The following is a 15,170-nucleotide window of genomic DNA, read 5'->3' as shown; positions in this document are numbered from 1 at the left end:
GCCGAGATCGACGAGTATGTCGCAGAGATTGAAGCAGAGAAGGCCGCTGCCGAGGCTGCAAAGAAGGGTGCGCCAAAGGAGAACTAATTCAGCACAAGTTTAGATCGTGCCTCTTGTTCCACAGCATATCTTATTACAAGCACTTCTTTTGCTGTTTGGATACAGGCTGACATATGTCTTATCTGCTAGCAGCGCTTAGGTGGTGTTTGGTTGCCCCTCTTAAATTTTAGTCGCTGTCCCATCGAATGTTTAGACACATGTATGGAGCATTAAATATAGACTAATTACGAAACTAATTGCATAGTTTGCGACTAATTTACTAGACGAATCTTTTAAGTCTAATTAGTCCATGATTTGACAACGCGGTGCTACAGTAAACATATGCTAATGACGGATTAACTAGGCTTAAAAATTCATCTCATGGAGTACTGACAGATTATGTAATTTGTTTTTTTATTAGTATCCGAACACCCCATGCAGCATCCTCCCGACGCACCTCCTAAATTTTAGTTACCGGATCCAAACACTACCTTAATCTGCTAGCAGTTTTGCAGCTAGTAAATGCAAACCATATATTGCTGTGTTGTACCTATACTGTCACACATTCACACTTTCCTATAATTCGTGGATTAGAAAGGGATAATATTTTAATGTTAATGTGGAATTACCCATAGAGCACTGTGCTGTCACTTTCCTCCTCACTGTGCTGTCATTCGGTTGTTTTTCTTTTTCCTGCCAATTATTTTCTGGAAGATAACAGCTGTAAATATCTTCCAGAAGATAACAACCATAAATATCTTCCAGAAGCTTAGTCCTGTGACGTACATGTGTTTTTTTTATTATTTTTTTTTGGTGGTGGATCATGTTACGTGTCAGCTGCTCATTTGTTGAAAATATGGAATACAACAAACAGCAAAATCTTCCTGGAGATTTATAGTCAGTCCTGTTTTGGAATTCAAAATTTATATTCTAAATTTTTTGATGTTTTAGCTTTTGGATCTAAGGCCTCTTTTGGCAAGTCTCAGGCTACTGCGGGTTTCTTACGCATCCTTACAAGGAGCCTTGCCAAACGACTATCTATAAAATAGCTCCTTACAAGAAGCCTAATCCATTTTTACAATAAGGAGTCAGAGCAAAAAAAAAACAAATTTGATACAAAATTATTATTAGAACCGTTTCTTCAAATATTTTTTCAAAACGGCTTCTAACTCCACGACACACGCCAGAGCCCTGATAAACTGGAAAAAAAATGGGTGGGAGATAGGTCTGTTTCGGATCGCGTGAGACCCCCTGGCCCATGGACGCCGTGTGTCACCAGTTCTAATCGAAGGGCCAGCACGCCGAATGTTTCAGTATGCACATGCGTTCGTACGTAGCCTTGTTTCATCCGTTCATTATCTTTCCAAGATTCGTGCGACATAATGACGAGAGTCTACGTGGATGTGTTAGGAGCTTGCGTGGATGCCAACCTACGATACATAGCCTGTTCGGCTGGGGCTGAAACGATCGTATACGATTGTGGATTATTACTGTCGGCTGTTTGGTGTTTAGAGAAAAATACTGTTCTGACTGAAATTTACGATCGTTTACTATTATGGTCTGCTTTTATACTCTGGGTACTCGTAGCATTTTCATCCTACTGTACATGTACAGTACCAACCGAGTAATCATTCCAACCGAACAGTTCAGGTTCACGTGCTGCCACAGTGTTTCTCCAGATGCAGCCCAGGCTCGTTGCGTGCCGACGCTGCTCTCAGAAGTGCAGACGGTGCCGGCGGCGCACGGACGGCCGATCCAGCGAGCAGCGACCGAGGCCGTGCCGCCGTGGTACTTCCACATTGCCACCAGGCCGATCCAGCGAGCAGCAATCAGAGAAGATCGGAATATTGCATACATTGTAATAGTTATATACGTATGTTTTAAGTGTAAGTTTCAAATGTTTTATCTATTCCTGACGAATGTTGCAAGTATTTTATCTGGATGTTGCAAAAGCAGATCTAGATGTTGCATATACATGCATGTTGCAAGCATATGTTTCAAGTGTTTTCAGGTGTTTGATACGTCTGTTTGCGAGTGTTTTATCTGGATGCTGCATATGTTTGCAATGGGTTTTCAAATGTTTTTAGGCGTTTTCGTAAGTGTTTCACACACTTGTTTCAAGTGTTTTATTTGTCTTCTTTTATACGTGGGTTACAACTGTTACGTTTGGATGTTTTAAAAGTAGATTGAATGTTGCACATGGAATGCGCGTAGGAAGCGGCTGGCGGCACGGACAACGTCCGGGGTGGCGTGGGACTACTACTGGTGCGTTCCCTCGTGAGCCCGACACGTTTGGCGCTCGTCGCTCCCTATGAAAACAGCGTCCGAACGCTAACGTCCGGATCAGAAGTTCGGACGCTAACCGGAGTATATAGGATAGGACGAGATAGGAGATACCTGGGCCTTGTATTCGTCAAAACGTATTAGTAATCTTTTCTATTTAAGTCAACTGACAGGAGAAACACTTCCGCAGATTTAATAATTCTTTTGTTTCATTCATTGGTTTGGTTCCCGGTAAATCTTATGACAACTCGGAAGCAAAGAAAAACAAAAAGGAGTGGGGGTGCTGACAATCCCCTCCCCTTTAGAGCCAGCATGACCCCAGGCCGGCGCCCTTGGAAAGCGCTGCTTCAGAGGAACCAGCAGCTCCCAGGTGGCCAACGACGGCGGCATCCTCGACCACTGGATTAGAACTTCTGCAGCAGGTGGATCTCCAGTAGACAAACGGCGGTCGAGTATAGCTTGAGGAACCTGAAATGGAACAAGCTCATCTAGCAAAACATCAGTCACCACCTGCTGACCATGCGAAGCTTTGAGCTGGGAGATGTGGAACACCGCGTGTATAGAAGAAGATGGTGGCAACTGCAATCTATAAGCAACAGCACCGATCTTGTCCAGAATTTTGTAAGAGCCAAAGAAGCGGAAAGACAATTTCTGGTTGGCGCGCTTAGCTAAGGATGACTGAACATATAGCTGTAGCTTTAGGAAAACCCAGTCCCCAATGGCAAACTGGCGCTCGGAGCGGTGCTTATCAGCTTGGCATTTCATGCCTGTCTGGGCGTGGCTGAGATGCTGCTGGATCAGGGAGTGCATGACAAGTGTTCAGATCAGAAACAGGGGTGCTTATCGCTCATCGAGCCAAGTGTTCAGATACAGGGGTGGCCTCAGGAGGCACGAGGCCAAAATGACGAGGTGGAAAGCCGTATAAAACTTCAAAGGGGGAGCGACCCAAAGATGAGTGGTATGAAGAATTGTACCAAAATTCGGCTAAAGAAATCCAGTGGACCCATTTGGAAGGACAAGCATGAGCAAAGCAACGTTAAAATGTTAAGGCATTGGTTCACCCGCTCGGTTTGCCCATCCGTCTGCGGGTGATAGGCAGTGCTCATGCGCAAAGAGGTACCAGTGATAGAGAACAAGGATTTCTAGAAAGCGCTGGTGAAAACGTGATCGCGATCAGAGATGATGGCAAGGGGCATACCGTGGAGACGATATATGTGATCCATAAAGAGGCGTGCCACCGTCGCCGTAGTGAATGGATGACGCAATGGAATGAAGTGGGCAAATTTGGATAATTTGTCAACAACAACCAGTAAAGCATCAGGTGAACCAGAGCGGGGAAGCCCCTCCACGAAATCCATACTTATGATTTCCCAAGTAGCTGTTGGAATAGGCAGTGGTTGGAGGAGGCCTGGCGACTTCGTACGGTCGGGCTTGGCGCGCTGGCAAACATCACAGGAGCGAATGAATTCCGTAGTCGCTGCTCGCATTCCTGGCCAGAAGAAGTACTGCCGCAATTTCTGGTATGTGACTGGCACTCCGGAATGGCCTCCCAATGGGCTGGAATGCAGAGCCCTGAGCACCTGAGACTGCAGGGCGGGATCATGAGCCAACCAGATACGTTGCTTGTAACGAATAACACCATTGCGCATTGTGAAATGCGGAAGAGAATCAGGTTCCAGAGCCAACTTGGTCAAGAGCTGTTCTGCTTGAGTGTTACCAGCATAAGAGCTGACCAACTGAGAAAGCCACTGTGGAGAGGTAGAAGAAATCATCAACAGAGACTCATCACTATCACGGCGGGAGAGGGCATCCGCTACTGTATTAGAATGGTGGCCACTCTGTTAAAACTGATGGACGAGATAGGCCCTAGTGACCGACTGTCCGTGTTCTCTTAATTGCGGCTACTAATCGGCCTGATAGTATCGATCCTGCACTTTGGTGTTCTGGAAGATTGGATAAAGAAATTGAAATAGGTATAATCCTACTATGCTGTCCATATGCTTTTAAAGTAAAAGGGCCGTTGATGTAGTCTCCTCTACATACACATGATGCTTTTAAAGCTAAATGCCTGTAGCTAAAACGAATACTTATGGATATGCAGAATGCATTAGGAATGGAATGAATTATGTCATGCCTTTAGGTAATTATATGAAATGTAGCATCATGCCTTTAGGTAATTATATGAAACGTAGCATCATGCCTTTAGGATTGGTCGATATTTTTGACTTGTAAGGAATGGAATGAAATGTATTGTGTCTTCTGTTGTCCCTGGTAGGTAATTATTTTTTATGTTCTTATAGTTTTTTTTCTCGAAAAACGCAGGAGAGCTGCGCTTCATTATATTAAGAAGAAAGATGGGTTAAGAACCCTTTACAACACACACCACACACCACACTGTTTGACTTATTACATTCGCGCCCGTGAACTAGCTGTCGAGGCGAGCGAACCATACATGCTAACCATCAGGGAGTGGGGCAGTCAGGAAGGACAGCCCCTGAGCACCTGCCATGCACCATAACCGGTGCTCCTCCCCTGCAATGACCAAGGCCCTGGTGATGCTATGCGTTACCCCATCAAAAACACACCGGTTTCGGTGATTCCACAATGTCCGGGCCCCAAGAATTATTAGCGAATTTAGTCCTTTCTTCGTCTCACCATTCACAGCAGAACTTGCCTTCTCCCACCACCCATCAAAGGAACTGTCTGAAGGTTGTGGAGCTAGAACATGGAGCCCGACTTGCTGAAACAGAATGTACCAGAATTGCCTTGTGAAAACACATGATACTAGGATATGGTTGATGGTCTCATCATGCTGATCACATAGAGGACATTGTTCAGGGTGAGGCAATCCTCGCCACGCAAGACGATCCACGGTCCAGCACTTATTATGTGCAACCAGCCACAAAAAGAAATGACATTTGGCCGGTGCCCATGTTTTCCAGATCCGCTCATAGGGGGCAAAAAGTGTGGAGCCGAAGAAAAAACCCTCATATGCAGATTTGGCTGAGTATTGCCCACTAAAGGAGAGTCGCCAAATATGTGAGTCCTCAACTTCAGGATGTAGCTCAAAACCAGATAGGAGGTCCCAAAGTTGCCAGTCAAGGCAGTTTTTAGTAAACTAAGGTTAGCTTCCATATATAGATGGTAACAATTTTAAGTAGTCTTGAGTTAACATGGTTGTCCAATGATATATTGTTGAGTCTAAAACCATGTTGACCATGATTTGTTGTCTACTCACTGGATTGTAGGAGTGCCATCTCCAGCACAGAGGATGGACATACTTCGCCACCTTCTAATTGGAGTTCACCACTCTCTCAGTAATGAGGAACTTGAGTCTATTGCTCTAGACACCCATGGGTTTGTGGTTGCTGATCTAGCTGCACTATGCAATGAGGCTGCATTGATTGCTCTTTGCCGTTTCATCAGCCTAAGAGAAAATTCGAGTCTACAACTTGGTCATCCTGACTCTAGTGTAGATAAGTTTGTTTGAGATACTGGTCATCCTTTAGGCTATCATGAAAGCTCATTATCATTGTCTTTCTCAACCATGTCATTGGATGATTGTCCCTCTGCAAATAGTGAGAAAGATGAAAAAATATTGTTAGTCAACAATGACGACTTTCAGAAGGCTGAAATGAAAATTAGACCAAGTGCCAATGCGTGAGGTATAGCATCATCTATCCACCTGCAAGGCTTTAACTCTGCAACTGTTGGCTTCTTATTATATTACAGTTCCTCTATATATATGCATTTGACCTGCGTAAAAGTGATGCCAATTGTCAATCATACTCTGCACAGGTAATGCTTGAGGTTCCGAAAGTACGTTGGGAAGATGGTGGTGGTCAAGCCAGTGTCAAGGAGCAGCTTATTGAAGCCATCCAATTGCCGCAGAAATGCCCAGAAGCATTTGAGCGTTTAGGGATCAAACCCCCCAGTGGATTGCTAATGATAGGACCACCAGGTTGCAGCAAGCCACTGATGGCTCGTGCTGCAGCTAGCAGCTTCTGAAGCAAAATTGAACTTCCTTGCAGTTAAGGGTCCTGAATTTTTCAGCAAATGGGTCGGAGACTCTGAAAAGGCAGCGAGGTCGCTATTTGCAAAGGCTAGGGCTAATGCACCAGCAATACTATTTTTCGATGAAATAGATGGGTTTGCAGTAACTCGTGGGCTTGAAAATGATGGCACGTCTGTTGCTGACAGAGTCCTCTTGTCAGTTGCTTGTGGAAATGGATGGTGAGTTCTTGTCACCCCATAAACGAAATTTCTCTTATGTTGCTTCATGGCTGTTCATAAACTTGCTGATAATTGCCTTAGGCTATAGTCTAATCGCCTTATATATACTCACTAACGCTAGTCACTAAACTTTTTCGTTGACTAAGCATCAAATGATGTTTCCATTCAATTATTGATCAATTGGAGTCTTAGCCATTTGCTCGCTCCACCACAGTTGGAATGTTGGTGACTTGCTGTCTGACACATTTTGTTATTTAGAAGCACCTATTGGTCTCTAAATTTTGATGATGCATAATTTACTATTTGGTGGCAACAGGTTTGGACCAGAGAGTTGGTGTAACTGTTATTGCAGCTACTAATCGTCCTGACAAAATTGATCCTGCACTTCCGAGGACGGTTTGTTCATTAGGTCCATACAGTGCATTGTTTGGTTTCACATGTAATGCTTCCTACAATCCTAGAAGCATACGTACTAAAGTAGATGCTGTGGCCGCAGCTTTTCACTGTACTCCTCACATATCGACTGCGGAAACAGCCGCTGTGGTTTAAATTCATCTGAAGCGCACACAGTAAGTCTGCAATCAGCAGTGTAAAGCTGTCTGATGTCGAGTTTTACCAAAAACTCACAAAGGATTTCCGCAGATATGTGGATGGCGGCGCACCCCTGAGAAAGCAAGAAGATGGTTAGGATACAGTCGCAGAAATTTTGTTGCAACTTGTATCCTAAAAGCGATTCCTTTTGTCATCTCTGCCACATCACCTTTGCTCTTTGAAATGTAAATACAGAATCTTGTTCTATCTAGAATCACCTTTTCTGTACTTGTTTTCTGTGCGGTGCCCGTGTCCGTTTGTCAACAAATGAGAAACGAAACCACAAGATTATAGAGAAGTCATTTGAAAGTTTACATTGACAGTGCTTTTGGTCCCCTCTGCATTTGTTCGCGAAGGCTTTTTTGTTGCGTTTCTCTAATCCTCGCATGGTTCACGCCGTGCCTTACAAGCACATATGCCTGCGTGTTGGCCACCGCTGGCACTGATCCCAGTTCACGATGAGATTTACTCCGTTTTTTAAGCCGCGCACCCAGCACGTGCTGTGTAAAAAAAGTGTACCACCTGCTAAAAGCAGCCCACCAAAAAGTAATAAACTCTATTTTTCAGGTGCCTGAAAAATAACATCTATTCAGGCAACGGCTCTGAACCATCAGATGAAGATCTAATGGACCTAAATTCACACAAAGAAAGGGCAGATCAAAGGAGCACCACGTCGCCTGAACAAAAGGTAGATTTCAGGCACCTGCGTTTTAGGAGATGTGAACAAATAAAAATGCGCACCTTAAAGTATAGACTATAGTGTAATAAGGAAGGTTCATCCAAAAAAATTTTAGAAAAGGAAAAGTAATAGTAAAGAAGGTACCCAAATGATTTGCATATGATGCGCACATGATGTCAAGGATATGGAGATATATTATCGAGCCTTTCATGAACGCTTCTACTCCCTCTGTCCCTTTTTATCTATCGTTCTCACTTCCTGAAAAGTCAAACACAACTTTGAAAATTTATATATAAGAAAATTTAATCAATTTTCATAATAAACTTGTTTAGAGGTACAAATGTTGCTAATATTTTGTACAATCCTAGTTAAAGTTGAGAAAGTTTGACCCGCATATTTCCCATAGCGACAAATATAAAGGGGCAGAAGGAGTATGCTTCTAGGCTCATAGTTAGGCATTCCCATTCTGTTACTTGCTTCAGTCACATATTAGTGAAGTTTTATCATTTTTTGAAATTAGTTATTCCAAACTTTGATTATTCTAGACTTTTCAAGTATCAAGTATGTATGTTTGGAAATGATACGGGGTACATTTTTCTTGAAAAATAGTCTCACAAAATTGTAGAAATATATTATAATAGATATAAAAGTCAAAATTAATTAAGGGTCTTTTGGCAGTGCTTCTTGAGGAGTTTTAGCTTTGTCTCTCTGACTCTTTATAAAGCTTAAGTAAAGTTCTACTATACACTACTTCCTTAGTTTTTATTTACATGTCATATTAGCTTTGTTCTAAGTCAAACATTTGTATCTTTGATCACTGATTTCAAAAATCATGAATCATGATATAAGATTTATGTTTTTAGATTCACTATGAGAAATATTTCCATGATACATAACTCATATGTTGCAAAGCTATAAGAATTTTTTTAATAGATGGTTAGTTAAACATTTGTATCTTTGACCATCAATTTTAAGATTCACGAATCATGATATAAGATTTATGTTTCTAGATTCACTGTGAGAAATATTTTCATGATATATAATTCATATGTTGTGAAGCTATAAGAATTGTTTTTGAAATAGATGGTCAAAGATAATAATACTTGACTTAGGACAAAGCTAATGTGACATCTACAAAAGAATAGAGGCTTATAAAATGGCTCTTCTAGCGAAACTGCGGACCAGGGAAGTCATTTCTTTTGCAAGAGGTGTACGTGAAGCCACCTAAACATGGCTTGTTAGGTGAAGCTAGCCTAAAATAGTTGAATTTGATCCACACAACCTCGAAACATCACTTATTTGTGATTGGAAATGTCCATGATGTGGTATCTTGTGGTTCCAAGCTTTATAGCACTTAATGACTTCTAGTCACCTCCGTCTACGTAGGTACTTCATCTGTCCTAAAGTACTTGACTTTATAGGGTTTAAATTTTGTTTGCATCTTTCTCTTGTCTTAATAAATATTTTTTCTTTTTCCTGGTACATTATCTCTATCTCTTTCCTTGTTTTTTTTCATTACTTTATTTTGGGACGGAGAGAGTATATAGGATAGGATGGCATAGGAGATACTTGAGGCCATGTACTCGTCAAAACGTATTAGTAATCATTTTTTTAAAAAGTAAACTGACAGGAGGAGAAACACTTCCGCAGATTTAATTATTCTTTTGTTTCATTCACATTGGTTTGGTCCCCGGTAAATCGTAGTATGACAACTCGAAAGCGAAGAAAAATAAAAAGAAAGTGCTTGCATGGTAGATTTGCGCGTCATGACTTTTTGCGAGCCCGCGAAAACGAAAATTCACACCGTGCGTTTTAAGGCCGGAGGCGAACAATTTCGTCGCGTATCCGTTTCCGTCCCCGAAGTGCCCACACCACTCCTTCTAGGCCATCCCAGCCAAGACCCAAGAGGCGGCAGCCATGAGCGCCGCAGGCAGGGACAGCCCCGTCTCCCGCTCGGCCCCGCCCACGCCTCGCCGGCGGCGTGCTCCGGTGGCGGAGGAGTTGGGGGATCGGGCAGCTCCAAGGCGAAGCGTCGCCTCTTTGCTGTGGGCTCCGGCAGCCGCTCCAGCGTTGCCTCCGCCGCCGCCGCCGCCGCCGCCGAGGTGCGTTTTTGCTCGGCCAAAATTCAACAGTTCCGTAGTTTCGCTGAGTTCGGAGGATGTTTGGGGGCATTGGTGGATTCAGATTGGCTGTGATCCAGAGCCTGTGGTGTGGAATCGGGGCATTTTTGTTGGTTAAGATTGGTTGTGTGCGCATTAGTAGGCCCTGGCTGTTCACAAGAAATCCATCAAAATATAAAATTGAATGTTCACTTGGCCCTGTAGATATGCCGGAATGTCATTTACAGTGTAGATTGATGTTCTGTTATATAAAAGTTCAGAGCTTGATTCCATGATACATATTTTGGAATTTTAGGGGTTCCATTGATGCTTGTCAGAGCAGGAGCAGTGTATGTTCCATTACTCTTAACATTAATCTTTGATGGGATTTTGTGGTCACTGTAAAAAGGCACACGAATCCCTTCTGGTGTACAAATTGAGCTGCTTATGTTGGACCATTTGCGTCTTCCTGATGCAGTTCTGGGACACCCCTTGTAGGTGGACTGGCTACATCGTCGACGGCAGCTGATCCTTCTTGCTGGTGCTATGGCATCAGTAGCAGTGTCCTTCATTGAGGTGATGAGGAGGCGCAGGAAGTACAGCGCCCAGCAGTTTGCTCGACTCCATGACGCCATTGTTGGTCTCGCATCTGCTGTTCGTGCTGCCACTGCTCCAGTCGAACCACACCCTGATCTGTACCCCACTGTGATGGGCATCCCTGGCTTCATTGAGGAGCAGCTTCTGGCTGTCCTCTTCTACCTCAACCAGGGCAGACCCCGTGGGATGATGTTTCTGGCGATGTCTGAACTGCATCGCATGTTGTGGATTGAGCAGATCCTCGCCAAGCAGGAGCTCTGAGCTAGCACTAGCAGGTGGGTTTAGATGGTTAGGAACTAGCAGGTGACAATGGCAGCTACCACTCCCTTTTGGTGATGCAGTTGAGATTGACTGTGACAGTAGTCGCGTTGATTATGGATCGTAGCATGGCAGTGTATGCTACGATTGCAGCAGCGATATTTTGTGAATCAAGCTGCTTTATGATATAGGTAACTGTGGTGCTTTGACAATCTTCAGTTCTCAATTTGTACCATCGCTGTTGCGCTGTTGATCTCTGCATAAGATGGATGGAAGGCTGAGTTGAGTTTTTGCTTTTCTGCCACAGATTGGGTAATGACTACTGGAGAACCTGTAATTGTGGCACTACCTTTACGTTTTGCTACTCCCTCCGTTCCAAATTATAAGTCGCTTTGACTTTTTTGGTTTATCCATTTTGCTATGTATCTAGACATTATTTATCTAGATGCATAGCAAAATAAATGTACTAAAAAAGTCAAAGCGACTTATAATTTGCAATGGAGGGAGTACCTAATTATGGTGGAGTCATGGAGACAACAGAAATTGGTTTCAGGAACCACTGTGTATCCTGGCAACTTTGTGAATCAGATTTTATTAGCCGACTTTAGCCAAACCTATAAAACTCAATGAAAAGTAGAACTGCTTCATCGACCTCCATAACCCCAAATCTCATAAATCTTGATGTGTGAACAGGTTTGATTCTCCTAAAATCTAAAGTCTTCCTTGTTTCTTTCTGTACAGAGTATTTCACAGAACTTGGGATGCAAACAAAATTAAATTACAGATTCATATGGATGAGGAAGGATGAGCCATGAAATTACCATGGCCGCAGCACGGTTGTCTTTAGATCTTGGGTTTGGTTGGATCCTGTTGTGCGTACCTCGTTACATGAATTTGAAGAGTGATGATAAAACTAGCGCTTTGGTTTACCTCTTAGAGTGTTTTCCGATGAGTATATGCGACCAACTAATAGTCGGGACATACGTACAAGTACCCGAACAAGTGTTTTATGCTGTGTATAGGTGTTGTTATTGTGGAAATGTAGCCTCTTACCATGTAATTAGATGCATAATGGGAGGAAAACCATCATAATTCTCTAATACGGCCTTTTAAAAACAGTTGTATTTTCACTGTTGTCATTCTGGTTTCTGCATAGGGTAATTATTTAACACCATATTATGATTAGGTTAGTTTTGGTATTATGTACCATAAAGGAATAAACATTGCAGCTTTGTGTACACTGTCAGTATGCATGGCTTGACTTGTATTATATTTCCTTCCATTTGTGTATACTTTGATTGTTGATCTGTTCCCATATTGCCTTCTTTATGACATAGAATTGTGATATCCGGCCCAGTTTGGAATTTGACCCATAGTGGCTCATGTGCATGTTAATGAGATATTGTGGAGAGTTTAGTCCCCACCTTGGTTATTAAAAGTGGGATAGACCAACATATAAGGCTTCTAGAGTCCATCTCATCATCCCCGGGTTAATCCTTTTACACGAAGCGTGGACGAAAGCGTAAGTGGGATGGTGGTGGTGTGGCTCACTCAGCATGTAAAGTGGATAAGCCGTTTGGACTCTGGGGCGTTACAAATGGTATAGGAGCCGACCTTCGCAGCCAAGGGCGCGTGCGGTTCAGGGCCCCGTTGTGTGTATGTTGGTATGTTGGGCCAACGAGGACGTTGGTTCCTTTGAGGGGGGGAGGGTGTATGTATGTGACATCCGGTCCAGTTTGGAATTTGGCCTATGGTGGCCCATGTGCATGTTAATGAGATATTGTGGAGAGTTTAGTCTCACCTTGGTTGTTAAAGGTGGGATAGACCAACATATAAAGCTTCTAGAATTCATCCCACCATCTCCGGATTAATCCTTTGAGGGGGGAGGGTGTATGTATGTGACATCCGGTCCAGTTTGGAATTTGGCCTATGGTGGCCCATGTGCATGTTAATGAGATATTATGGAGAGTTTAGTCCCACCTTGGTTGTGAAAGGTGGGATAGACCAACATATAAAACTTCTAGAATCCATCCCACCATCTCCAGATTAATCTTTTTACGCGAAGCGAGGACAAAAGCGTAAGTGGGATGGTGGTAGGTGTGGTTAACTCAGCATGTAGAGTGGATCTAAGCCGTTTGGACTCTAGGGCGTTACGAGAATGTTCTTGGAGTCTTGGTGCTTTATATTTTTTTATTCTATTTTGGTTGTGGGCTTTTTGGCATTATATCTGAAGCAAAATCTTATGAGCGAAATTGTTACTTTCTTTCCCTATGGTTCATAGCTGTGGTATATATATTTATCTCTTGGGAACACACATATAGTTTTGAAGTAAATCACTTGCCATAACTGTTTTGTTAAGTGTTTTTTTAACTGATCTTGTCTCTAGTGCTGTACATGCGTGTGCTTATGGTGTTCTCTATTCTGCATTATGCTGTGATCATCTTGTTAATTCTGTTGACTTGTGTAGAGTTTGTATCAATTGTTTACTTAATGGGATTGTATTGTGGATTTATGGGATTACATTCATAGTTACTTATGAGGAATTCGTTTTGACATATGTTTTTTAACTGTTGCCACATATGCACTTTAGATTTAAAAAAAAAATCCCACAAGAAGGTCCTTTCATTGACCTATGTTGCATCATGATTTGGTCCACATGATTTATTGAGTGGTAAGTATTATGTTGTAATAACACAAAATCATTTCAAGAGATGGATCTCTTTGAAGCCTACCATTTAAGTTCTGATGTGTTCAGAAGTTTTGATATTATTCCTATGTAATGAAATTGTGGGAGGAGGATAACGTTGCTATGGGTGATTAATTTTCCATGTCTGCAGCGCTATGTTGTCATTTCTAATGATATACTATGATTCAATGTCATTTCTGTATACTTGTTCTGTTCTAACTACTCTGTCTCATTAATTTTGTGACCAGGACGGACTCGGTGCTACTGCCAGATCAAGAACAAGTCATACCCAAAGTCAAGGTAGTGCCGTGGTTACCCTGACCCCAAGATCAGGATCTATGATGTTGGAATGAATGGTGTGGATGGGTTCCCCTTCTGTGTCCACCTAGTGTGTTGGGAGAAGGAGAACGTTTCCAGAGGGTCATGAGGCTGCCCGCATTTCTTTCAACTAGTAGTGACCAAGAGTGCTAGGAAGGATACCTTCAACCCGTTCTATGTCCTTTGTATCGACAGGATTCTTTCTTGTGCCTGGGCGGATCAGTTCCAGACTGGAATGAGGGGTGGTTTTGGCAAGCCTCAGGGTACCTGTGCTCGTGAGGACATTGGCCAGGTCCTCCTTTCTGTGCACTGCGAGGAAAGTAATGCCAATCATGCTGAAGAATCCCGCCACCGTGCCAAGTTCAAGTTCCCTGGCGGTCAAACGATCATCTGCAGCAGGAACTCCAGGAAGCGTTATTTTGGAATGAAGATGCTTACTGATTGCTGTTGTCTTGATGGTATTGATAAAAGGTTTGAATTTGACTTCTCTGGTCCATTTTTTTATGGGGCTTCACCAAGTGCTCTGTGCTGAGTAGGCAGTATATATGTACAACAGCGAGCACAGGATCCTGCTTGATAGCATCAATGCTAAGGTGAAGATTTGTTCGAGTCACTACGTGTTAATGTGCTAGCATCATGTACTTTTATTTGCATTTTGATGCTGCAACTCCATTTTACTTGTTTGATTGATTTACATTTTTTTTTGCGAGGGTTTGATTGATTTACAAATATAGCTAACACTGGTTTGTCTTTTGCCCATTCTACAGCTGCTTGGTGTCCATGGTTCCCTGTCTTAGCATGCCCATGGGAAGGCTTTCCTTCTAGAGAACATTGAAGCGTCTGCATAGACTGCTATCTCCTGTGCCTAGAACTTGAGGGATTTTCTGTAGTCTTATTTTGCATGCTGCAAGTCATGTTAAGTAGAGGTTATTGGTTGCAGCATGATCTACCTCCATAGCCATTTGATGTGGAGGTTTACATACTCGTAATATATCATTTGAACACTTGTTATGCGTTGCTATCATCAGGGCTGCATCTCATTGAGTCAACATGCTTTATCTGTTCTAGAACGACTTTCTAAAAGCTGCTGCTTGAATGTTCTGATCCTCTAGTTTCCGTGTTCCTGACTACTCATCCGATACCTTCGATTATGGAAGATATGTGCTATGTTTTTTTGATGCACTTATGCTGGAACCCTGATCATGTAGAGCATTTCACCTGTTGCTAGTAGTTGGCACCAATTTTGGACATCAGTTAGCTCACCAATTTTAGATATCGGTTAGAAATGAATACTCTGATTGCTCCAGACTAGCGAAATCACAGTACTGCAGTAAGCATGCCAGCAATAACCCAGTACATGCAATGATGAGGAATTGAGATGCTATTC

The 15,170-nt window shown here is 42.8% G+C and overlaps 2 protein-coding genes across 2 annotated transcripts; one reads left to right on the top strand and one right to left on the bottom strand.

Moving 5' to 3' along the window:
• Positions 1-698: 698 nt before the first annotated feature.
• LOC136488766 (uncharacterized) lies at positions 699-3,132 on the bottom strand. The gene is made up of 2 exons (XM_066485589.1): positions 2,611-3,132; positions 699-770 (listed from the first exon to the last, which is right to left on the bottom strand). Exons 1-2 carry the CDS (start codon positions 3,130-3,132, stop codon positions 699-701), a joined length of 594 nt encoding a protein of 197 aa, XP_066341686.1.
• Positions 3,133-9,591: 6,459 nt separating this feature from the next.
• On the top strand, positions 9,592-15,042 carry LOC136488765 (uncharacterized). Its single transcript, XM_066485587.1, has 3 exons — positions 9,592-9,927; positions 10,423-14,376; positions 14,551-15,042. The coding sequence occupies exons 1-2, from the start codon at positions 9,592-9,594 to the stop codon at positions 10,780-10,782; spliced, it is 696 nt and encodes a 231-aa protein (XP_066341684.1). The 3' UTR covers positions 10,783-14,376; positions 14,551-15,042.
• The last annotated feature ends 128 nt before the right edge of the window (positions 15,043-15,170 follow it).

Source organism: Miscanthus floridulus, chromosome 10, assembly GCF_019320115.1.
Source record: "Miscanthus floridulus cultivar M001 chromosome 10, ASM1932011v1, whole genome shotgun sequence".
Lineage (NCBI taxonomy): Eukaryota > Viridiplantae > Streptophyta > Magnoliopsida > Poales > Poaceae > Miscanthus > Miscanthus floridulus.
This window is presented reverse-complemented; position numbering and strand designations above follow the sequence as displayed.

Coding starts and splice junctions, on each gene's coding strand:
- LOC136488766 (XM_066485589.1), bottom strand. CDS start 3,132: ATGCACTCCCTGATCCAGCAGCATCTCAGCCACGCCCAGACAGGCATG. Junction 771..2,610: donor GCTCTAAAGGGGAGGGGATT/GTCAGCACCCCC, acceptor ATCTTCTGGAAG/ATATTTACAGCTGTTATCTT.
- LOC136488765 (XM_066485587.1), top strand. CDS start 9,592: ATGACTTTTTGCGAGCCCGCGAAAACGAAAATTCACACCGTGCGTTTT. Junction 9,928..10,422: donor CCGCCGCCGCCGCCGCCGAG/GTGCGTTTTTGC, acceptor CACCCCTTGTAG/GTGGACTGGCTACATCGTCG.